Source organism: Sturnira hondurensis, unplaced genomic scaffold (genome assembly GCF_014824575.4).
Source record: "Sturnira hondurensis isolate 20B ecotype Veracruz unplaced genomic scaffold, ASM1482457v3 Scaffold0009733, whole genome shotgun sequence".
Lineage (NCBI taxonomy): Eukaryota > Metazoa > Chordata > Mammalia > Chiroptera > Phyllostomidae > Sturnira > Sturnira hondurensis.
The window spans coordinates 2658082-2681406 of record NW_028082364.1 but is presented as its reverse complement, the minus strand read 5'-3'; the positions used below and the strand labels follow the sequence as shown (position 1 = coordinate 2681406).

At 56.3% G+C, this 23325-nt stretch overlaps 1 protein-coding gene across 3 annotated transcripts in view; it reads left to right on the top strand.

The window, feature by feature from the left end:
* The first annotated feature begins 4546 nt into the window (after window positions 1–4546).
* Window positions 4547–23325, top strand: part of SH3PXD2B (SH3 and PX domains 2B) — a 94802-nt gene continuing 76023 nt past the window's right edge. For all 3 annotated transcript variants that reach the window (XR_005068170.1, XM_037057772.1, XM_037057771.1), the window contains exon 1: window positions 4547–4734. Coding sequence is in view for 2 of the 3 variants with exons in the window: in XM_037057772.1 (XP_036913667.1) it covers window positions 4660–4734 (75 nt within the window). In the remaining variant the exon portion in view is untranslated. The remainder of the gene's footprint in view (window positions 4735–23325) is intronic.

Below are 23325 nucleotides of genomic sequence, written 5' to 3'. Positions count from 1 at the left end.
GAGGCTAGGAATTCCAAGATCTGGGTGCCAGCATTTTTTGGAGCATGGTAAGAGCCCACTTCATGGGTTGTGAATGATCATCCTTTCACCACGAGCTCACGTGGTGGAGGGGGCCAGGGGGCCCTCTGGAGGCTCCTAGGGGAGCTAATTCCATGTGTGGGAGCCCCACCCTCATGACCTAATCACCTCCCGGAGACCCCACCTCCCAATGCCCTCACACTGGGGCTTAGATTTCCTCGTGAAATTGGTGGGGACACGAACCTTTGGTCTATAGCCAAGGACACCTACCCGTGGAGGGGAGTGAATGCAAACATTCAGAAGACAGCAGTCTGTCCTCAAGGGGGCTCTTGTTTCAATGGGAAAAACGTGGGTCAGGCAGCCTAGTCCATCCACGTTGAGATACCAGCTTCACCCCTCCCCCACGCCGTGGCCCTGGGCAACTTCTCCAAGCTCTGCTTTCCTCCACTGAAAAACGGGTAGAACAACGTTGACACAGCAGATGTGCTGGGCGAATTAGGTAGAGAAATAAATACGGAATGTCTGGTACACGGTAGGCACTCAGTAAAAGTCACATTATAACACACACATCTCCCCATACAAAGTAGGAAGAAGACAGACAGGGGCACCATTTAGACATACAAAGTAGATAGAGAGGAAAGCAGTGCGGAAGGGGCCAGGCCCTGCAGGCCTTGAAGGCTAACCTAGAGCACGTGACCCTCTGTGAGCAGTAGGGGGAGCCAGTGAGAGTTTCTGAGCCAAGGAGGGTCTCTGGACAGAGCTTCCTTGTAGGAGGAAGACCACACTGGCAGTGGCTGCTGGGAAACGGGAGAAGATAGAAGGAAGAAAACTGCCATCTCCTCCTTGCCGCCCCTGAGACGTAGCTTCTCACACCCCCCTCCCCAGCCCCTGAGTTCTGCCTTGCAGCCTGGGTACCTAGGACTTTGCTTTTAGACGGGGTTTCTTACCGCCTTGATCTGTTTCTCAGGACCACTAAGTAGTTCCAGGTTTGGCCGTGTTAACGAGGAGCATCTTGCCAAACCGGCCAATCAGACGGCAAAGTCTTGGAGGGAGAGAGTCTCTTTCCAAGTCCCCTGCCTTTGTCCTGGAACCAAGCCTAATTCCTTCTGGAGGCAGTTGGTGGAGACAGGCAGAAAAGGAGCAGGACTCAGCTCGCTGGGCTTGGCTGTCATCCTGGGAACCTGGGATTTGGGACAAGTGCAGCCCGCCAGCCTGGCAGACACCAGAAATCACAGAAAAGGCCAGAATCGAATGCAGGTTGATGGATTCGGTGCCCCTTGAATGCACGGCCCCCCCTCCTAACGGAACCCACCATATGGAATTCTGTGCTTCATCGACTCCAGCATCGATTTTCTACGGTCGGCAGCTTGCGAGCCTGCGCAGCGCACTTCTGGAACAGGAATTTAGCAGAATAAATCAGCTCAGGCAACAGATTTACGTCTCTGCCCTGTCCTCCCCACACCCCAATCAGGGAAAATGCCAGCGTTCCCAGAAGCACGGTGGACACAGCGAAGCTTGGCGTGAGGAGCCCCAAGGCCCCCACCCCGGGGAATAGGCAAAGGGACACACGCAGGCCCAGCCCTGGAGGCTCACTCACCGTGGGTGAGGACTTCGGTCAGAGTTGTGGGGTTGGAGGTGGGTTCCTTCATCTCAGAAGCATTTCCCTGGGGCCTCTCTGTGCGGGGCAGTGCCAGATGCTGGGAGATTTGGGACCAATAAGACCCACGCCAGCTCCTTGGGAGCTCAGAGCCTGGCAGAGGAGTCAGCTCAACAAAAAGGCAATAATGGCGGTGACAAGGCACCGTGACAAGGCGAGGTGATAGCCAGGGGAGGAAGCAATGATCTCTCTGGGAGTCAGGGCTTCCTGGAGGAAGTGACATCCAAGCGGGGCTTCGAAGGCCACATAGAAGAGGTCACCAGCCGGCAAAATGGGGGAAATAAGGAGCTTACGCCAAGGCATGGGGATAAGGGAATAAACACAGAAGGCGTTTTCTTCTGGAGATCACAAGTCACTTCTGTTGTTGGTACAGGAGGGAAACGGAGGCCACTGGTGGGAGATGAGGCCGCACACGCACAATCAGGGGCTGAAGAGGAGGTCCGGACTAGGAAAGAGTGGGAGCGCTTTGGGGCAGCGCTAGGGTTAAAATTAGGGTTGGGAGTTACCTGCAGTTAAAGAGAGCATTTGACTGTATCAGATCGGCTAATAGCAAAACACAAAAATGCTCTTTCCCTAAGGCGGATGTAAACCTACTGCCTTAGCTGATTTATGAGTGCTTTTTGTGAATTATCTCACTTAGACCTGAGAACAAGCCCAAGAGGTCAGACTTATCCTTATCATATCTTATCTTACCGATGGGGATGTAAAGGTACAAACCGAGAGGACTGCGACCTGGCCTAGGTCCCACGCCTGGAATGTGGCGGTTGCCCGGGGCCGGAAGCGGAGGAGGGATGGGGAGTTAGTGTTTAACCGGGACAGAGTGTTTTAGTTTGGGAAGATCAAAACACGCTGGAGATCGATGTCAGGGACGGCTGCACCACAAAGTGAGTGTACTTAAGGCCACTGAACTGTGCCCCAAAAAATGGTTAGGAAGGTACATGTTCGGTCACGTATATCTTACTACAATTTAAAAAGAAGGGCATAGGAAGGGCCTGGAAGCACATAGGTATCGTATCTTCAGCCTTGGGCAGGTAGGAAGGGAGGCCTGTCCCCGCAGGCCAGGCCTGTGGCAGCAGGGGAGGTGACCCCACCTACCGGGGTGGAGGACCCTGCTCTGTTGCCTGCTCAGTGAGCTCCTGGTGGGCAGGTCTCACCGCCTTTCTGGAAAAAACGAGGAAGCTGGCTGATTCACAGATTTCCCACAGCGGTTGCATTCTGTGGTTCTGCCTTATTAGGAAGGCTCGACTCAGGCCGAGGGTGAGGTAAAAGGCATGGAAAAGCCCGGCCTTCATCATACTGGACATTTCTAATCCTTGGACTTAAGAGGGTGCGTCAGAAGAATGTGGGTGAGGGGAATGAAATTCTTGAGGGTCCTGGCAGGGGGCAGATCCTGCACTTGAACTGGGTCACCAAGGAAAGTTTACCCAGAGTCTATTTACAAAGGTGTACGCAGAGGGTGGGGAACCCAAAGGGGATGGTGGTGTGCACAGGCAAGGGAACCCTGAAGGAGCCCGCATGGGGAAGGTGCCTTTGGTAAGGACACCCCTTGCAGGAAGGGAGCTTGGGAAAGAAATACCCAGACCTCCCTCCTCCCGCTCTCAGTCTCTTGCCCAGGCCTCCCCCTGGCCAAACAAACCCAACAGGAATCCAGAGGGGAGCCTTGGGACCAGAACAGGGTGGCAAGACCCGGCAAAGGAGTCAGAGGGGCAAATGGAGGGGCCAATCCAAAGAGCGTCAGCACCAGAACACCCAGCGGCCTGGCCAGGACTCCTTTCCTGGGTGATCCACCAAAGGCTGACCAGAGACCCCAGATTAGAGGCAGCCCTGGGCTCTTACCGGCCTGGAGTAGAGCTACGTGGTATGTTGGAAAGAGCCCTACTTAGTAGTGTGTGAGAGCAATGGCCAGGGGCCCAAACCCCCTGCCTGTGCCATGCTGCGTGCATTCATTCAGTCGTTCGTTCAGCTCACCTTCCCTGCAAAGGACCCGGGGCCCAGCCCCGACTGGAAGGCACTGTGTGAAGCGTGAGGCGGCCCCACCACCCTCAGCAGCAGCCTGTGAAACATGCCCCCACCAGCTGTGGGGGGTCTCAGGCTGCTCTCAGTTGCCTCCCCTGTGAGATGGGTTGGCCTACCATGGGTTCCTCCCAGAGCCCTCCTGAGAACTCAGAGAATGTTTTTTGCAAACAGGAAGGCACCACATCTTTGGGGGCTAATGGCCTGGTTAACGAGCACCCACAGGGCCCTCCTTCACTCACCACCCTATTACCCTGTTTCAGGGAATTGTTGCAATATATTATATGGTACTTGCACTTGGGGCGGGTTTTCTCTGGCTTCCTCCCTGTCTCTCAGACTGTAAGCCCCGGCGAGGCCGCGGGTCCCCTGCCCTTCCCTGAACCCTTAGGGCTTGAGGCTGGGTTTACAACTGGCAGCATTGGCACATTGCCAGCGGCTTCACGGGCACTTCATTGTCAGGACAGCCCTGGACGGTACGCAGTACAATTCGGCCCATTTTATAGATAAGCGCTGGGCCCAGAGAGGCTAAGCCACGCGCCCAAGGTCCGAGAGCCGGGATTTGAACCCGGGAGTACCGCCCTCAAATACGGCGCTGGGCCGCGTCTCCTCCCGCGAGTTGGGCGCCGGTTTCGGCCGAGGAGTCAAGCGGCGCACGGACGGCGGATGCGCACCCGCCCCCTCCCCCGTCGCGGCGGCCGGGCGCGGGACAAAGGCCCGGCGGAGGCCGGACGTGGGCCAGCCGGGCCGCGGCGGGGCGGTGGTGCGGGCCGGGCCCTTTAAGCGGGGCCGGCCGCGGCGCGGGGGGCGGGCCGGGGGCGGGCCGGGGGGCGGAGGGGGCACGAGGNCGGAGGGCGGCGGCGGCAGCGGCGTCTCGTGCTCGGCCCGGGCCCCCGATCGCGCTGGGCCCCCCTATCGCGCTCGGTCCCCAGCTCCCGACCCGCACCCGCGCTCGGCCCCGCGGAGCAGCGGCCATGCCACCGCGGCGCAGCATCGTGGAGGTGAAGGTGCTGGACGTGCAGAAGCGGCGGGTGCCCAACAAGCATTATGTGAGTGTCGCCGCGCGGCCCCACGCCCCCTCCAGCCCCCGCCTGCCGGCGGCGACCGGGAGCCCCCGGGCTCTGAAAACTTCTGCCTCCGGCTCCGGCCCCCCAAACCCCTCCTCGGCACCCCACCCCCGCCCGGCCGCCGCGCCGCCCGGGTCTCTCCCGGCCCCTCCCCCCCTTTGCCCCGCAGTCGTCCTGTTCCCATCCTCCCTCCTCGCCCCTACTCGCCTCCGTGCCGCTTCTCTTACCCTTTCCACGACCCCTGCCCCCCCCAACTCCTGTCCTACCCATCCGCGGAAAAGTCTGGCCCCAGCCGATGTAGAGGACAGACAGACAGAAAGGGGCGCCTGGTCTCAGGCACCCCCCTACCCCCCAGGCCACAGGCACTCGACCTCAGTGAACAGCCACAGGTAGCCAGCCCTTCCGGGGACCGCCAAGCTCAGCCCCGGCCTCCGAGAGGAGCCGGCCTGAGCGAGGGAGGTGGTCTCTGAGAACGGATCCTTTGAGTGTCTGCATCTTCAAAAGGCTTTAAAAAAAAAAAGTCCCTACCCCCTCTCTCCAGTGATTTCTGTTTTACAATGGGCGAAAGTTTTCTCCTGGTCTTCTCTCTGGAATGGCAATCTTGTGTGGTGCCAGTGAGGACATGGGCCAGTAGCTGCGTTTTGTGGATGGGAAGGCTGAGGTTCAAAGAGGCTGCAGGTTCTGGAAGGTGGGGCTGAGCCCGGGTCTTCCCTGTGCCTCTGGAAGGTGTGCCTGGGGCCGGCAGTGTCCTGCAGGTGGGAAATGGCTTCCTCAGCAGCCTCGGAGCTGAATCCGGGGGCTTCAAGGGGCCCCAAGGTTTGGGGTAGATGGATAATGGGGCTGTGGGATGTGGGGCCCGAGGGAGGCCTTGGGGAGGCGTCCCTGCTGGAGGGAGAGGGGCTGTGTTTCTGGTGGAGAGAAGGGAGCCCTGGCAGCGCCCAGCTGCAGGGAAGTTCACCAGGAAGGAAAAAAGAGCAGGAGGGAGGGAAAAAAAAAACCAACAAAGAAGAGTAGAACAATGAATAGCAAAGGGCGTTGGCTGGCTAAATTCAGCTCCTTGGCCTCCCCACACGTCGCCTTTGGGTCTTTTTTTCTTAAGAGCCTCCTTCTTGTAAAGCAGATCGACGTGCCCTCCCTGAGTAGCCTGTAAAATTATGAGAGGAGAGAGCTGGAATCCACTCCGCACTGCACGGGGAAGGGTGTGCTGTGTGTGTCTGCATTGTTATTGGCTGGGCAGCTAGTTATCCAGCCCTTAGCCAGGCGGTGGGAAGCTATTTCCTGGACCTGTGGCATCTTTAAATAGAGTGAAGTTTCCCTTGATTCCAAAACTAGGTTAAATTGTCTTTTTTTTCCCCTCCTTCTGCTTCTCTCTCTTTCTTTCTTGTGAACTGTTTCCAATGCTGCCAAGTCTGGGTTTCTTGTTTGAGCCTGTTGAGTGTGTAACTGAGCTGCCTCTTTGGTATGAGACAGTTTCACTGACATGGCCACAGGCGGGTGTCTGAGATGCCCCCCACTGCCTCCTGCCCACTCTGTGAGCTGGCAAAACCAGCACGGAGAACTGGCCACCGAGAACCGGCACCGTCTTCCCCTTGCTGTCTCCTGCCCTCTCCCGTCCCACACGGAACAAGCAGAGGTTCTTGAGCCCACTGGACAGATGAGGAAACTGAGGCCCAGAAAGGTGAGGTCCCACGCCCAAGGTCACAGTCAGGGGCAGAGCAGGGTGGTCAATCCAAGTCCCTTGGACCCCAGAAGTGGCGTTCCGCCAAACCACACCACCTCCCAGATCCGGTACCCTCAGAATTTCCCCAAGTGACCACCTAAGAAACGGCGTGGTCTGCCACCCTGTGTGACCACCTGAGGCTTGTGTTCTCTGCTTGGTCAGACCCCTTTCTGCCCGCTGTTGAAGGTGCGGCAGCGTTGAGAGGCCTCTTTCTAAGCTTTCAACCCCTTTTTAGGAGGCTCTTAAGACAGATCTTTAAATGTTCAGTTATGGATTTGCGTTCCAGTCTTGGCCTCACAACTTGCCGTGTGGCCTCTCAGAGCCTCGGTTTCCTCATCTGTTGGCTGGGGGTGATGGTGCCCACTCCCTAGGGGGAGGGACCATGTGCCTGGCAGGGTGGGCTTTCCATCGCTGTTCCATGCCTGCCTCCCTGCCCCGTGTGGTGTCCGTGTCACTCTGGTTGGGAACACGCCGAAGTCACATGGGGCGGGGTTTCGCCAAGAACTTGTTTTCCTGTGTGTGGGTTTAGTCACTCTTGTGATTCAAGGTAGCCTCTCTTCCATCCAGCCTCTTTGGTTCATCGGAGGAAGAGGGGCACGGGTTGAACTGAAGCCTGAGTCATCCACAGCAGCTGGGCAGATTTAATGCTGCAAGGGCAGGAGATCGGGACCCACCCGAAACTGCCAGCAGCCCCCACTCCTGTCCTGAAGCCGTACCCGCCCCACCACTCTGGGAGGAATGGGCGTGAGGCAGCCCTTGGCATGGGTCTGGGCTTCCATCTGGCTTGGTGCCCTCCTTTCAAAACCTGGCCCAGCCACCCCCGAGGGAGTGTGAACAGATGCAAAGCCCCTGTGCACCCTCCCCACCACTCCGCCCCCCCAAAACCCCAATGTCCTGACTTTGCTGTTTGTCATTCCCACACACTTTTTATTTTTTAAGATTTTTATTTATTTATCTTTATTTATCTTTAGAGGGGAAGGGAAGGAGAGAGGGAGAGAGATACCAATGTGTGGTTGCCTCTCCTGCGTCCCCCGCTGGGAACTGGCCTGCAACCCAGGTGTGCCCTGACTGGGAATCGAACCGCAATCCTTTGCTTCCCAGGCCTGCACTCAATCCACTGAGCTACACCAGCCAGGGCCCCACACACTTTTTAAAAATAGACTTTTAGATAGGTGTTTTTCTTTAACAACTTTATACAGGTATAATTTCCATATTGTAAAATTCGTCCATTACAAGTGTACAATTTGCTGATTTTTTTAAGTAAATGTATAGGGCTGTGCGGTCATCCACAGTCCAGTTTGATCAGTTTCTGTCACCCCAAAAAAGATCCCGCATGCCTGTTTGTGACCGATCCCCTCCCCCTTCCATCCCATTCACCTTTAATGTTTTTACCTTTTTAACATTCCCACAACTCTTGTAGGGAATGGTTTAAAATTGTATAAAAACGTTGCACTTTGGAGATCTCGGTTGCTCCTCTGGCTCCGGTGCTTTTTATCGGCCGGTTAATACTCCACGTGTGAATCCACTGGTGTTTATCTGGGCTCCTGTGGGAGTTCTTAGTCGACCTCACCTTTGGTGTTCTTGCTCACATTCTGAATTTTTGCCAGCCTGGGGGTGCAGAATACTATCTCTTAGTGGTGTCTGCTTTATGGGCCATTTGAGTTTCCTCTTGATTGAATTGCCTGTTTGATCTTTTGTTCACTTTTTGGGTGTATGGAGTTGTCTTCCATCAGTTTGTACAATGTGTTTGTACAGTCAGGGCCCTGATCCTTCGGAGCATTGCACTAGCATTCCATTTTCCCCTTGTGACTGGAGGCTCAGAGAGGTGGAGCCACTGCCTGAGGTCACACAGCAAGGAATGGCAGTGTGGGGACTGAGCTAGGTGCCTCTGGGTCTGGGAGAGGCGGCAGCCCTAGGAGCCCACCCCTGAGCCAGGTGACCTTCAGTGGGCCACTTAAGCTTCTGGGCCCCCAGTTCCTCCATCCTGGCCCTTCCCTCGTCCCTCTGTGCCCAGCACCTGGATACCTGAAATGCAAGTAGCTGCCATCCCTTCGTCATTCTCTGGATCCGTCGTGCCCCTGGAGTAATGGGTTGGCAGCCCCTGTGTCGCCCACCCTGAAACCTCCCTCCTCCCCCCGCCAGGCTCTGAGAGCCCAGGGGTCGCCGTGGTGAGCAGCTGAGATCTGCAGGGTAGGATGTGCCTTGTTAGGGGTTGCTGGTATTCACTGCCGGCCTGTGGGAGGCCCCTGGCCAGCCAGCTCAGGGGTCTGGAGCAGGCTGTGACTCTGCCGCCCACATGAGCTGCATTCTGTTCTCCAGCCCCCAGTCTCCTCGCCCCATCCGTCCCCGGCACCCCACTTTGCAGAAACACACAGGGCCGCAAACGTGAGTGGAGACAACTCGGGGGTTAGAGACAACAGGTCCGGGCACTCGGCCCTCAGGCTTGGTTGCTGTGTCTGTCACCTGAGTGCAGGGCCTCCCCTCCAGGACCCCTGTGCGCGTCTGTGACAACACGTGTTCCCAGTCTGCGCTTCCCCCCTCCGGCTCGGGGGTGGATGCCAGCCACATACATAGTTCCTAGGGCCCACTGTGACCTTCAGGATGAAAAGACCTGGCTTGGAGTCCTCTCCAGGCTCTCCTGAGCTGGGCGACCTTGCCGTCTGGGGTCTGGGAAAGGGGGGTGGTCGTCGTGCTTGCCCACAGTCCGGCTGTGAGGGCGAGCTGTTCTCACTCAGCACTGAGCTCGATGCCTCTTGTGTAAGAGGCGCTCAGGGGAGGTTGTCCTGACGAGGACCAGTGATGATGACAGTGGCCCAGATCCAAGCCCCTCTGTCTCTTTCCTGCCATCTGCCCCAGGGCCGTGCTGCGAGTTTTCCACAGTCTTTCACTTGAGAAGCGTTTGTGGAGTGCCTGCTTGAAGCCGGACCCCTGCTGCTGCTGCTGGGGCAGACCCCGAGCAAGGCAGAGCCTGTCTACCTGCTCCGAGGGCGTGTTCTTGTCCTGGGCTCTGTCTGGGTCACAGAGAGATGCTGCCCTCAGTGGGCCTGAAGGCCCCCTGGGCGGGTTTATTCAAAAATGGTGATTGGTTTTTGTGATTGAAAAGCAGTGGCTCTCGTCCAATGGGGACACACCCTCCTGACCCCCTCCCTGGTGTGGGGGTGCCAGGGGCCAGGCCTGCCCTCACCTCACCTGAGGGACCGTCCTCCGTGGCTGTCCCAGCCTGCTTCTCTCACACTCGGGGCTCCTGCAGCTGTCTCAAGATCAAATGGGGTGGCACCTTCACATCGTCAGTTTACTTACATGTCACTGGAGTTCCAGCTTTGACTCTGTGCCCGTCTGTGCTGCTGGTAAGCAGAGAAAGTACACCAGACGGCCTGGGTTCAAATCCCCGCTCTGCCATTTCCCAACAGTGACCTCGGTGACCTCGGACAAACTGTTTACCTCTTTGCACCTCAGTTTCCTCATCTCTAAAATGGGAAGGATGATAGTCCCAATTTCGTAGGGCTGATGTGGGGATTAAATGGGGCCAGCATATAGTAAGGGCTGAATAATGATGAGCTATCCTAGCATAGTATCTTAATTTAGTATCTTTTGCACACAAATGTAGTGTACAAACGTAGTATCGTTTACGACAGTAAACAGTTGGTAACCACTGAAACGCCCCTCAGCAGAGGACGAGATGAATGAAATATCCTGTTCTATACTCTAGCCCCGTGCTAGAGGGCCATCAGAATGGTAACAGTGTATTCTGTGCTCTGTCCTGGGAATAACAGTGAATAGTAAACGCTGGTTGCCAAACAGCAGACTCAGGCCGATTTCCACCTGATTACAAATTGAGGAGGAAAATCCGTGTCCGTGTGAGCACAGAAGTACAGCTGATAAAATAGTTGTCATCTGTTTTGTTTTACTTGTCTGTGCTTCTCTCCGTTTCCCAAACGTCCTGCAGGGGACACATATTCCTGTTTTTAGTAAAACTTAAAAAAAAAAAAAAAACCCAGCATGGGCTCATTTGAAAAAAAGCCTGCCCGGCTGTGGTGGCTGCGGCCAGATCCCACACTCTGCCCAGGGCCTGGGCTGAAGCGGCGGGCTGGCCCCGCCCCGCTCCTCCTCGGAGAGCCTGCCCTCGGCCTCCCCAGCTCCTCCAGTTCCCTGCCGCAGAGGGAGGTCTCTGCCTCGCTTTCCAGCCTTCGAGCCCAAGAAGTGGAAAGAGATGAGTTTAAAATACCACGAGGGAAGGCCTCAGATGCTTTTCTAGTTAAAATGCTCCTTGCTCAGCGAGCCCGGGCCCTGGTCCCTGGCTCCTGCAGCTCAGTGGGTTTGGAAAGAATCGCAGGTCTGAGTTCAGTGCTCTGCCCGCCAAGGTCACAGGGGCACCGGAAAGGTCATCCAGGGCAGAGTGGTGCCCTGCACCCCACTGCCCTGGGCATCTCAGACATCCCTGTGCCAGCCACCTGGAGGTGCAAGGGAGGCGGCGAGTGGCCCGTTATCACACTGCCCGAAAGGACTAGGGGCACCTTGCCCCCTAATCATTGATTGTACTTCTCACCCAGGACAGTTGTGTCCTGATTGCAAATTGGCACGCTCTTCCCTTGGAGACAAAGCTGTGGTCGGCAGAGCGGGGCTGCTTTGCGTGACTCAGTATTCTCTTGCCCCAGCCAGCCGCTGAGCATCAGGTCAGCCCAGTGGGTGCAAGCAGTGAGCACCCACCGTGGCCGGAGAAAAGACAGGCTCATTAAGGAGGCTGTGTGGCCAGAGGGCTGCACGCGTGGCTTTGGCGCCCAGAGACTGGGTTCCCGCCCGGTTCCGTCACTCACTCGCTGTTGGCACTGAGCCTTCTCCTCTGGGACCTGGGTGGCCTTCAGGAGGAAATGAAAGGAGCTTTTGTGCAAAACGCCCAAGGGTGGGTGCTTGTCCTGGGAGCTTCGTGGCTGGCGGTAATGCCCAGCAACTGGGACCCTTCGGTGGGGTCAGCCAGTCCCTGGGCGGACCTGGCATCCCTGCCCCACATCGTGGTGTGGGGACTGGTTGCTGTAATACACTCAGCAGGCTCAGTGTCTCCCGCAGTGGACCAGGGGGCAGGGGCCGCTGGGGCTCCCTCTGGGGCTCAGCCTCGGCGGGGAGCCCCGCAGGCCTGCGCTCTGCCACAAGCTGTAATCCTTCCCCCACTTCGTTCTCCACCCTGCAGGGTGTTCCGTTCCCGAACTTGCTGGCCCAGATGCGAGCCTGCGGGCGGTGAGCCCGAGCCCAGGGCCTTTTTCGTGGAGAATTGAGAAGGGACTAGCGGTGTGTCTGCTGTGTGGGGGCAGAGTTCCACCTCCCGCTTCCACAGCTGCTCTCAGGCCATCCCAGGGCCTAGGGTTGCCAGGTTCCCCACCTGAAGATGCGGGAAGCCCAGTTAAATGTGACTGTCACCCAACCATGCACAATTAGGGGCATACTCATACTAAAAAATAGTCTTCGTTGTTTGTTCAAAATTCAGATTTTAATGGGCATCCTATGTTCCCGGGACCTCCACTGTCAAAAAGCCAGCAACAACCAAGAAACCTCTGTACCTTATTTTTAATTTTAAATGAGCATTATAGTTTTCTGTGGAATATTTCTTTTTTTTTATTGAAAGATTTTATTTATTTATTTTTAGAGAGGGGAAGGGAGTGAGAGAGAGAAAGGGACAGAAACATCAATGTGTGGTTGCTTCTCTCGAGCCCCCTACTGGGGACCTGGCCTGCAACCCAGGCATGTGCCCTGACTGGGAATCGAACCAGCGACCCTTTTGTTCACGGGCCGGTGCTCAATCCATTGAGCCACACCAGCCAGGGCCCTTTGTACTTTTTAATGTCAACAGTGTTTCTTGAGAGTTCTCAGACGGGAGTCCCTCCAGGGCCAGGTGATCTGTAGATGTGGGAGCCAGGGATTTGGACCTCAAGGTTAGTGGGCCAAAGGAAACAGGTCAAGGGGCATTTCGGGGCTAGCCTGGCACTTGGGGAGTGAGCAGAGGCCCCTGTCCGTGGGCTCTGGGAAGTAGGACTTGAAGAAGATGGCCCAGCAGCGGTGACGTGCGGCAATCACGGAGCACAGGAGGGGTGTTGCCAAGTGGAGAAGCATGAAGGAATTTCAGGTGGATATAACAGGAGGCCAGAGAAGTGGAAAGTCTGGTTTGTGGTGTGTTTGAGAAAAGCAGCAGAGATTTGAGTGATGGAGCTGAGACTTGACAGGTAGGCAGGGCCAGTGGTGTCTGGGGCTCCTGCCTGGGCCAAGAACCGCAGGAGGGCTAGGGGCCCCCCTGTGCGCATGGGCTGGGACGGGGCTCAGGGCCACAGGTGTCCAAGATGGGTGCCACAGGAGTGGTTGAGAGGAGCCGGTTCTTGGCTCGATGGGTGGAGAGGAAGGCCTTTTGCAAGAAGAATGGAAGGGGCAGAGGGCCGACCTACACGAGAGAGGATGGAGGAAGAGAGTGTCTGTCCAGAAGGAGGGCTGTGTGAGGACAGAGAAGATTAAGATTAGGAAGAGGGAGAGGGGCCCTGGCTGGTGTGGTTTAGTGGATGAGGTGCCGGCCTGCGAACCTAAAGGTCACCAGCTCGATCCCCTGGTCAGGGTGTGTTCCTAGGTTGCGCGTTTGGTCCAGGTCGGGGTGTGCACAAGAGGCAACCAATCAATGTTCCTCTCTCTCTCTCTTCCTCTCCGTCTTTCTAAATAACTAAGGAAATAAGAAGGAAGGAAAAAAAAAAGAGAGATTTGCGCAGGATCACACTTGGCTCTGCTGCCTATCATTGACTGTAAATAGGGTACAGTCAACTCACCCCAAAACTCAAAGAGAAACGTTGCCCCAAAGCGCATGAGGATAGTATTTTCTGTTCCACTCAGTGAAGCAGCACTGCGTGGCCCCCCGCTCAGTGCTCTGGCAAAGGAAGCTCGAAGCCCACGCTGTGGCGTCACCGTTTCCTCCTTCCCAGCCAAGGTGTGAATCAGCAGCCTGTGGCTTCGGGCCACCCTTGGCTGCCAGTCAATTGCACAGATGTGGTTTTTTGTCTGTCCTCAGCCAGGCCTGGCCCTGAGCCCAAGAGACACTGAGATGACCAGGAAGCCTTTGTCCTCGTAGAGGTCATGATCTAGACCGTGTCACCACAGCCTAAGGGCTGTGACAGGGACTGGTGCAGGGCTGGGGCGCAGGGCAGGGTGTGAGGCCTGGGCTCTGCATTCGCTGCTGGGACAGGGAGGTGTGCTGTGAGCCGGGGTCTGAAGGCGATGGGACAGGGCAAGCTGACTAGCCCAGGTCTTCCTATGTGGGTAGAACTCAGAGGCCTTGAACTTGGAAGAGGGAGAGTACAGTTTTATTCTAACCTCCAACAGTAATTTAGCATTACCTTCATTCTCAGTGAAGCCAACACCCCTTGGTGACATTAGTGATTCCCGTGACTTCGTCACCAGTAGCAATTCACCAATACTCCTATCACTTTATCTAGTTTCGCAGAGATTCTAGCAGGTCCTTTCTACTCATCACTGCTTCAAAATCGTGAGGTTCCTTGACCCACACTGACAGATTCTGTTGTGTATTGCCGTGATACGTACAGGTGTATATGATTTTATCTTGGAAACATTTTAATTATGACGTAATATAATTAGTTTCCCTTAGAACCCGGTGAGTGTTATTTCACTCGTTTTAAGTCATTCTGAGAAAGAAAGGGTCCGTGGGTTTCGTCAGAAGGGTGTGTGGTGGAGAGAAAAGATGAGCGTGCTGGGAAGAAGTCCCGGAATTTGCGCGTGGAAGCCAGGTGGCGGGGGGTTGACCTGGCTCTGCCAGTTCCCAGCCGAGTGCGTGACCTTATTAAGTGACTTCGCTTCTCTGTGCCTCGGTTTCTTCATCTGGAAAATGAAGGGAAGAATAGTACCTACCTATTTCACAAAAAGGGTTTAGAGCACTACCCGGCACACAAAAATGCCGGATAAGTATTACCTATTAGCATCACCTTTACCATCATCACCACCACCGTGCTCTGACTGGGGATGTTTGTTTTTAATGAGCAACCACACATTGAGAAACGTGCTCTGAATGGACCAGCCCAGGGTGCGCTCCTAAGATCCAAACTGGTTTTCCCCGAAGACTTACAGATTTGGATATGCAGCCACGGGGTGATTAAAAACGACGTTGAAAATAGTCTAAATGTTTATCATTGGAGGCATGGTTAACTATGTGATATGTAGCCTCACAGGGGACTAGTAAGGATCCTTCAAAAATGGTTTGTTCAAAGAACTTGCAATGAAACGGGAAATGCTCACTGTATAATGCAAGTGAAAAAGACAAGTTGCACGAACAATGGGACCTTCCCCTCGAAACGACTTCGCTGGTGTATAGAAGAGGGGGCTGGGGAGAAACAGGGCCAAGGCCTCTTCCCTGGTGGTGGTCGCGTGGGCCGTCATTACGACCGTGGCCTGCTTGTCACCAGCTGGGCTGAACTCCTCACGTGACCTGCCCGGGCCTTACTTTCCCCCACTGCACGGCGGAAACAGCGTAGTTGGTTGTTGCCAGCAGTTGCCTTGTTTTCCGTTGTGTTATATTTTTGTGTGTTATCCCAGCCTTCTGTAGGGGGGCGAGGACCGTGTCAGGTGGTGGGGTCAGGAAAGCTTCCAGGAGGGGACCCTGCTTCCCTGCTCCATCTTTCCCTGTCTCAAGGATCTGTGCACGGGGCTCGAGAAGCTGGCACAAAAGTCTGCACCGAGCCCCGAATTGAGGCGGGGAAAATCGCCCGTGCCAGACGGGGAGCCCAGCGGTTAGGCGTGCGGGGCATGGACCCGCAGAACCTGACCCCGAGGAGCCACGCGTGATTTCATGCAGGAAAAAGGGACCCCTTGGCTGTGCAAAGTTTGGGACCCGCTTAGGCAGCCCCTCTACCTTACCTGGGGCAGGAACCCCCCTCCCCGAATGACACCCCAACTTGGGTGCAAATCCTGGAGCTGGCACTTTCTCGCTGTGCCATTTGGGGCAGGTGCTTAACCGCTCCCTGTATTTTTCCCCTATCGGTGGCGGAGTATCCCAGTAGATGATACAGAATAAACACTTAGAAAAAAGTACCGCGACTGTAGTTCTTCGTGTAGGCCGATGGGCACAGGTGGAACCCTCTGACTCCCCGGGATGCTCTCAGTTTGAACCGTAGGAAATCACCGATTTTTGACGAGGGGCACTTTCCCTTGGTTCAGTCTAATGGCCTGGGTTGGAGTTGGGCCTGAGGAACCCACTCCGCTGACATGGAGGGGGGCCAGGGGCCACCGCTGTACTAGACACCGTATGGACACTTGTCCCCTTTGCACTTTGCAACAGCCCCGAGAGACAGGTAGCACTGTTCTTGGCACCCCCGTGCCACTGATGGGGAAACTGAGGCTCCTGAGTAGCTTGTGTGAGGAGGCGCTGTAGCGGGGGTGGGGGGGGGTGGTGACCCAGCTCTGTCCAACCCGGAGTCTGTGTTGTTTGCGTTGTTGCTCCCTCTTGAGACTGGGCTGCCCACTCCACGTGGTGTGGCCTCGCCTTGTGGCTGGGAGAGCTCCCGGCCTTCTCTCGGGCCCCTTGGGTCTGGTGACTGTGGACTGAGGCTCCCCAAGATGCCACCTGGGGAACTCACGTTTCTTGGCCCCGTTTAGACAGCCTCGGCTTCTGCGGGGTGCTGCTGCAGTGTTGGTGGCTTTGGTTGAGGGGATGGAAGGTGACAGTGGGGACCTGTGCATGTTTTCACTCCAGACTTTGGGGGGATGGTCTCCCCAAGCCCTCCTGTTCATGTGTTGAGTCCACGTCCTGGCATCCAAGCTGTAGACCCAGACACAGCCCCCACCCCCACCCTCCAGCCCTTGCCTGTAGCCCCACCGAGGAAGAACCGAAGTGACCCCTGGGGGTGGGAGGCCAGGCAGGGAGCTGTTGCCGAGACCTGGGCTGGTGGTTGCATTAGCCTGCACGAAACAAGGGCATTGGCTTCTCCAGACTCAGTTACCCCACCTGTGAAATGGGGAGGACAGTAGAACCTGCCTCGGAAGGGTGTGTGGATCACCGTATCTTGTCCTGTAGGACGTGCACTGTTTTGCCCACATTTTTGAGAGAAAGTAAGGAGGTGCATTACACATGAGTATGGCGAATGCTTCATCCTGTGTATAATGCGCTCCAAAACGTGGGTATGCATTATACACGGCGGAATACGGTGATCGACCTGAGCCTGGGCAAGAAGTGAGGGAGTGCGTGTTAAAGGTGAGTCCCTGTTGTTTTGCCGATTTTCATTTTGTTAAAAGGGAGCCCCTGGGAGATTCGAAGGAGGAGGAGAATCAGGCCAGAGGCTGTGTTTCAGAAATATCCCCATCAGGGCGTGCAGAGCAGGCAGGAGGGCCTGAAGGAGGGTGCGTCCAGCATTTAGAAAGGGCTGGCTTGGGCCTGCACTGGGGCCCTGCAGCTTGGGGAGAGCTGGGGAGGAGGCAGCCTGGGGGCCGGGGAACCCAGGATGAGAGTCAGCTGCTGGGACTCCCTGCTCTGTCCTCCCCAGCCACCCTGGTCCCCACCTCCTTCTCCACTGAGCCCCCTCCAACTGGGAGGCCCAGCCCAAGCCCATTTGACCTCCCTGTTTTCCAAGGTGCTGGGCTTTGGGCGGTCTGGTGACCCCTGGCTGGTAGGATCAAGACCAGCCAGGCCTCTGCACACACTTTATTGTCAGTATCCCCACTGGCTGTCAGTGGTGGGAGATGGGACAGTCACCCTTTGTTGAGTACCACCTACTGTGTGTCAGGTGCTGCGCTGAGGGCTTGGCATGCTTGAGTCATCTGGCCCTTACTGTCACCCCTCGAGGAAGGCACCACTGTGACCCAGTTTCACAGACAAGGTCACACGCCGAGATAGAACCTGCCCAGGCCTGTGCAGCCAGGGAATCAAAGACCAGGGTTTGAACCCAGGCAGTGTGCAGGGCTGGCTAGGATCAAACTCTTGTTTGTTTTCTCTTTGACAAGCACCCTACTTGCAATGTACTGAGCAACCAGGTTTGAGAACCACTGCAGGGAGCGGGGACAGCGAAGGGGGTTGGCGCCAGGCACCAGCTTCTGAGCCTCTTTCTTCTCCACGTTGGACAGCACCTGCTGCTCACCCAGGCTGTGCCTGGCTTCACGTTTACTTTTCAAAACAGAGAGCAATTGCCCAAAGTCACCCAACTGGTTAGTGGTGGAGGCAGGATTTGAACTCAGCTCCGCTGTGCTTGAGAGCCAGGGCCAGTGAACAGTCCGCACGACTCGTTTCTTTCGTCTGTGAGGAAGGGGCATTCTGGAGTCAGACAGACCTGGGTTCAAATTCTGGCGTCTTCCTTAACCAGCTGTGTGGGGCTTTGGGCCCGCTTCTCCACCTCTCTCAACGTCCCTTTTCTGCGGTGACATGGGCGGGATAATAAGCTTCGCTCCAGAGGGTTTCCTGAGAGCAGAGGGCTGGGGACTGAGCAAGTCTTAGTCCAGCTCCTTAGGTGCTGGTCCTGGGCTGGAGGACTCCTTCCTGAAGACCCAGAGTACCTCTGCCCACTCTGGGAGACCTCTCCTCAGCAGCTCTGTGCTCTCGCAGCAGCCGTGAAGTGCTTCTTGGGGGACCTGTGGCCCATGAGAGAATTCTAATGTCTTCTCTCTTGAGTACCTACTGCGCACCAGGCACTGAGATGGGCCCATTAGGGTGAGAACCGAGACCCATATGACCCCATGTCCTGGACTTTTCCCCACTATGTCATAGCCTGCACTGGGTGTTGGCTTTACCCCTAGGGCCTGCATGCCTGGCACACAGTGGGTGCTCGTGTTGGCTGCCCAGTTCTCTGTAGGCAGCCCTGTGAGCATGGGCAAGGCCCGGACTTGACTTGAGATCTCTCACCTCTGTTTCCTGCATTGCTCTGGGCTCCTCAGAGGGAGGCCTGGCGGCCTTAGGGAGTGCCACCGCCCTGGAGGCTTTCCTAGAAAGCCAGCCTTCAGGTTGGTTTCGGCCGAGCCTGGGCTCCAGCTGCCAGCACCTCTGCTTGCCATTGGAAAGTTCCCCGTGCCGCTTTGGGCCAGATGTGTGCACGGACATGAGCTGGCAGCCGGACTTTCCGGCTGGAGATACACACCCGGACTGGGACGTGTTTCTACCAGTTCCGCATCTAGAAGAATGGAGGTGCTCAGCCGGCCTCCCCTGCAAGTGGTTCTTGCTGCCAGCCCTCTGGATAAGACTCTGGCAGTGAGGGGGAGAGGGGCCCCAAGGGTGGGCACCCCTGCGTGTGGGGGCACATGGGCAGGGACAGTTGATCGGTTTCACAGTGTGACATTCCTGCCTTGGCCTGTTCACACGGCTTACCTCGAAAGATTGGAGTTGGCCTGGGGAGACGGACTCTGTCTGAGCCTGCGGGGCTCATCGCCGTAGTGGGGCTATCAGGAATAGCACGGCCAGCTTCCTGGGGTCAGGCGCTGTGCCAGTCACCTGTTGTGCCCTAGATCTCTTTACCTTCAGCCTGGAAAAGCAGGTACTATTATTCTGTCCATTGCACAGATGAGAAAATGGAGGCTTGGGCCCATGAAGTGACCACAAAGTCACACAGCCGCTTCAAACCATAAAGCTGAGATACCCGACTATTATAATCCCAGTGCTCATCTTTTTTTACCCCCTCTTCTAAATGACAATAAAAGGTGAGGATTATTTAAAATTTTTGATGTACACGCGTGCAGGAGAATTCCCTATTTTGGTTTAGCGTTCCGTGGGTTTCCGTGCAAATGCAGGTTCTTGTGACCGCCCGCACAATTGCAGTGGAAGCAGAAAGAGCAAGTCCATCGCCCCCCAGAATTCCCTGGGGCTGGCCTGGCTCTGAATGTGGGGGGCCGGGGCTTCCGCCCGCAGTGGAAGAGGCTTCCATGCTGCTCTGTTTCTCCTGCGCCGGTTCAGAGGAGCCCTGGGGTGAAACATGAACTTGTCTTCTGGGGCCGGGTCCCAGGCCCACATTCTCCTCTGTGACAAAGCCAGTTCTGTTTCCCATACCCTTGGCATCGGAGTGGTTCATTCAGCCATTGCAGGAGCGTGCGTGGTTCCTCTCCAGACCCCGAGAGACTTGAGGGAGGTCACCTTGGACTTCTGACCTTGTGGCCCCCGTCTTGGCTTTTTGTCCATCTGCCTGTCCGTCCTTCAGCCTGTTTGCTTCCTGCCAGCCCAGTGTCACCGGGCATGGGGAGGACTGTGGCAAACTAGGCAGACCCCATCCCTGCCCCTTCAGGGCTCCCAGGGGAGTGGGGGTGACAGACCCCCAAACAGCACACCAAAGGAACAGAAGCCGATCTCTGAGAAATGAAGACCTACCTGCTCAGCAGGCGGAGGGAGGGGCGGTCCCATCCGAGCCAATGGCCTGGGCCTGGCTGGCTGGCACTAGAGACTCTGGCCAGGTGGGAGCAGGAAGAGGCCCTTGAATCTGCACGACGTGCCTTTGTGGTCTCCCGGACAAGGCTGGAAGCTCCGGGCGGGCAGGGGCTTCTGTCTGCCTGGCTCACGGCCATATCCCCAGCCCCCGGAAGGGAGCCTGGCACACAGGGGGCACTCTGTCTGTATTTGCTGAGTGAATGAATGAGTGGCCTGAAATGTTTCCAGTGGAGCACCGAGACACAATTCGATTTTCACTTTAGAGAAAGTGCTCCCCGCTCCCACCTTCCGGCCAGGCCCCCGGCTGCACCAGGGAGTGGGTCAGACAGAGACACTCGGCTCCAGTGTCCACCTGCGCCTTCGTAGCATGTCCCACAGGCTGGGTGCTGAGACAACACAGCCCTAAGCCAAAGCGTCTCGTCTGCCACAAGCACTGTGTTCAAGCCCTGTTCCAAGCATTCACTTACTTGAAAAGAAAAAAATTGGGCCCCATCTGATGTGGCTCAGTGGATTGAGTGCCAGCCCATGAACCAAAGGGTCGCCGGTTCGAGTCTGAGTCACCACACATGCCTGGGTTGCCGGCCAGGTCCCTGGGTGGGGCGGGGTCGGGGGACACGGGCGAGGCAACCAGATATTAATGTTTCTCTCCCCTTCTTCTTCCCTTCCTTCCCCTCTGTCTAAAATAAATAAAATGATTTTTTTTAAAAAAGAAGAAACCGGCTACTCCCAGTGTGTCACTTGCTGTGGTGCCTGAGGTTGGTGATCCCTGAGGCTGATGAGACAGCAGAGCTCTGGCCTCGGAGAACGGGAGAAAGAAACAGGATTCAGAAGCAAAAGGGCTGGGATTGAATCTGATGTCACCTGCTTCCCAGCTGCATGACCTCAGGCCTGGCGTCACCGCCTTGTGCCTGGTTCTCCGCCTCTCCACCCCTCCATCCTGGCAGCCCTTTCGAGAGGATTGCGCACGATCTTTCTTCATTTAGCACCCAGCCCCGGGCCAGCGTCAGGACACACTCCCCAGCATAGTGGCTGCGTCTGTCTTGGGCCCTCGATCACCTGGGTCTGGCCTCACTCCGACATCCTGTGATTCCCTCCTGGGTCTCAAAAGCATTGTGACACTTGTCAGCGTGCGTCTGGGAATGACTTTAAGACGTGAGCACGTGCACTTAAGCACTTCCGGTGGCGAAGCCACTCTGCGGCGTTGGGAGTGCAAGCTAGGCAGGGTGTTGCAATTCCGGAGTGGAGTGCTGACCTACATAGGCCAGATGTTGGGCAGACAGCTGGGGAGAGCGGAGAGATGGGAACCAGAGGGAGCTCAGCGTGTAGGCTCTGCGAAGAGCGGCAGAATCATGTTTCCCATTAGTTAAGCCTGCGGAGCCCATCCAAACTGCTGGTGCTCTCGGCTCCCTCTCTCTCTCTCCTCCTCTCTGCTCTTTCTTCTCCTCCCCGCTCCCCACCCCCTGTCTGTGCTTCACCACCTTTGGCTGGAGCAGCCTATTGCCAGAGAAGTGATCTGGAGCCCAGCCAACTTGTTCCCAAGCTGCTTCCAGGATCCACCAACCCAGAAACCCAGCCAGAACCTGACCCGGAACCTGATGGGGATGGGGTAGGGTCACACCCATCTTTCAAAGGTGATATTTTTAAACCGGGGGCTCTAGACTCCTGGGCACCCTCAGATGTATTCCTGGGAGCCACCTTGGCAGGAAGTAGGTTTGTCTGGAACTTGGAACTAGCGCGGCTGCTAACTTCAGGGCTGTGTGTGCTTTGGGGTTCATGGTCGCTTTGGCCGCTGCAGGGTAAGATGGCTTTCGCTGTCCTGGGCTGGGGACTTGCTGCTGGTGCTGTGTGGCCCGTGAGCAGAAGCCCTTGCCCCTCAGTGGGCTCTGTTACCCTCCCTCCACCTGAAAAGGGCTCTGTTCTTTCTCAGGCTGCTTCCAGCCCTCCTCCCTGCTGTCTGCGTGGCCTCCCTGAACTCATAATCCCAACCATAAAATCAGCAATGGTCTAGAGCAGGCCTTTCAAGTCTTTTAAAGGCCTGGAACCCCCTGCAGTTGTTGGCCTGTGCAGGCCGAGGAGGGCTGTGGGCAGTGCAAGAGCCCAGGCCCCATCTAAAAGCTCCACGGATGGCTGCCTGTGGCAATGAGGACCCACGAGGTCGGGTGATGGGGCCTGCAGGCTGCTGGGTGACACCCTCGTCCACATACAGAACGCTCCAAGCGGTGGCGCCCAGCGGGAACCAGGGAAGACTGCCCAGACTCCCAGCCCCCTCGTCAGGATCCCAGGGCTCCTTGCAAGCCAGTTTGACCGCCAGCCTAATCACTTCTAAGAACTCTCCAGATTTAAAGTCATCTGGGCAAATCATTGTGCCAGAGGCCCAGAGGGGCATGAGGATCTTGCAAGGAAATTTGAACCCTGTCGTGGAAGTGGCAAGAGTCCACGGCAGAGAGTGCACCGCCGAGCAAGTCCCCACCCCTCTCAGCCCCCTCTGTTTCCCCATTTGTAAAGTGGACAGGTTGGTCTAGGTCAAGGATGCCCAGTATTCAGCACACATCCCAGCATTCTGGTGCTCCTGGCAGACATTGCTCACAGATCTCCGAACTCCGTCTTGCTGGTGCTGTGTCTCACAACCCCAGCCCGTCTGCCCCGCTGGTGCTTTCTCGAGACGTTTGCTTCTGTCTCCCAAGTCGTTCCAGGCTGCCCACCAGCCGTGTAGCGCTGGGGAGGGCTTACAACTGGACACAAACTGTAGGTTCCCTGACCTGTCCACAACAGCGCTCCCCGTGGAGTGAGAATGGCACGGAATTCCACGTAGAGAACCCTGTCCTTATCCATCCCCTAGCCTGCTCCCGCCTCTTCAGACCCCTCTTTGACACATTCCGAATTCATGCTTTTCTTCCAGTGGATTCCCTTTTTTTTTTTTTTACTTAAATTATTTTTAAAGGGAAACTTGAGCTGTCTACCATACATGGAAAACCAAGAGCGCTTGCCAGAAAGAGAAGGAAACTAACTAGAAAGGAAAAAGAAAATTGGTGTGGTAAAGCTCTTCCTAGCTTAGCGTTGCCTGCCCGGAGGTCTTCCGTCCCTTCCTGAAGGAAAGAGATGAGTGAGTGGTGGCGAGGGTGTTGAAAAGCCATTCTCGCAGCCTTCCTGGGGATGTGTAGGGACTGGCAGGAGCTGACTTTCTCACTGTGGGGTCCCTGCGTCTTAGTCCCTAGACCCTGTGTCGCCCGAAAGTGGCCCCTGCACCCCACACACCTGCATTCCTAGAGACACAGAGATTTGGGAAAGACCATCACCTCAAAAAGCCCTTGGACCAGACCCTCCCGCACCTCCACTTCCAGTCCTCCCCTCCAAATTAAGCCTCTGGCCACTGCAACCCAGACCAAAATGGAACCCCAGTGTCGTGTGGCCACCGCAGCAGCCCACCCTTCTCACTGGTACCACCCAGGAACGGCAGCCAGGTCTTCGCCAACCCTGGAAACCC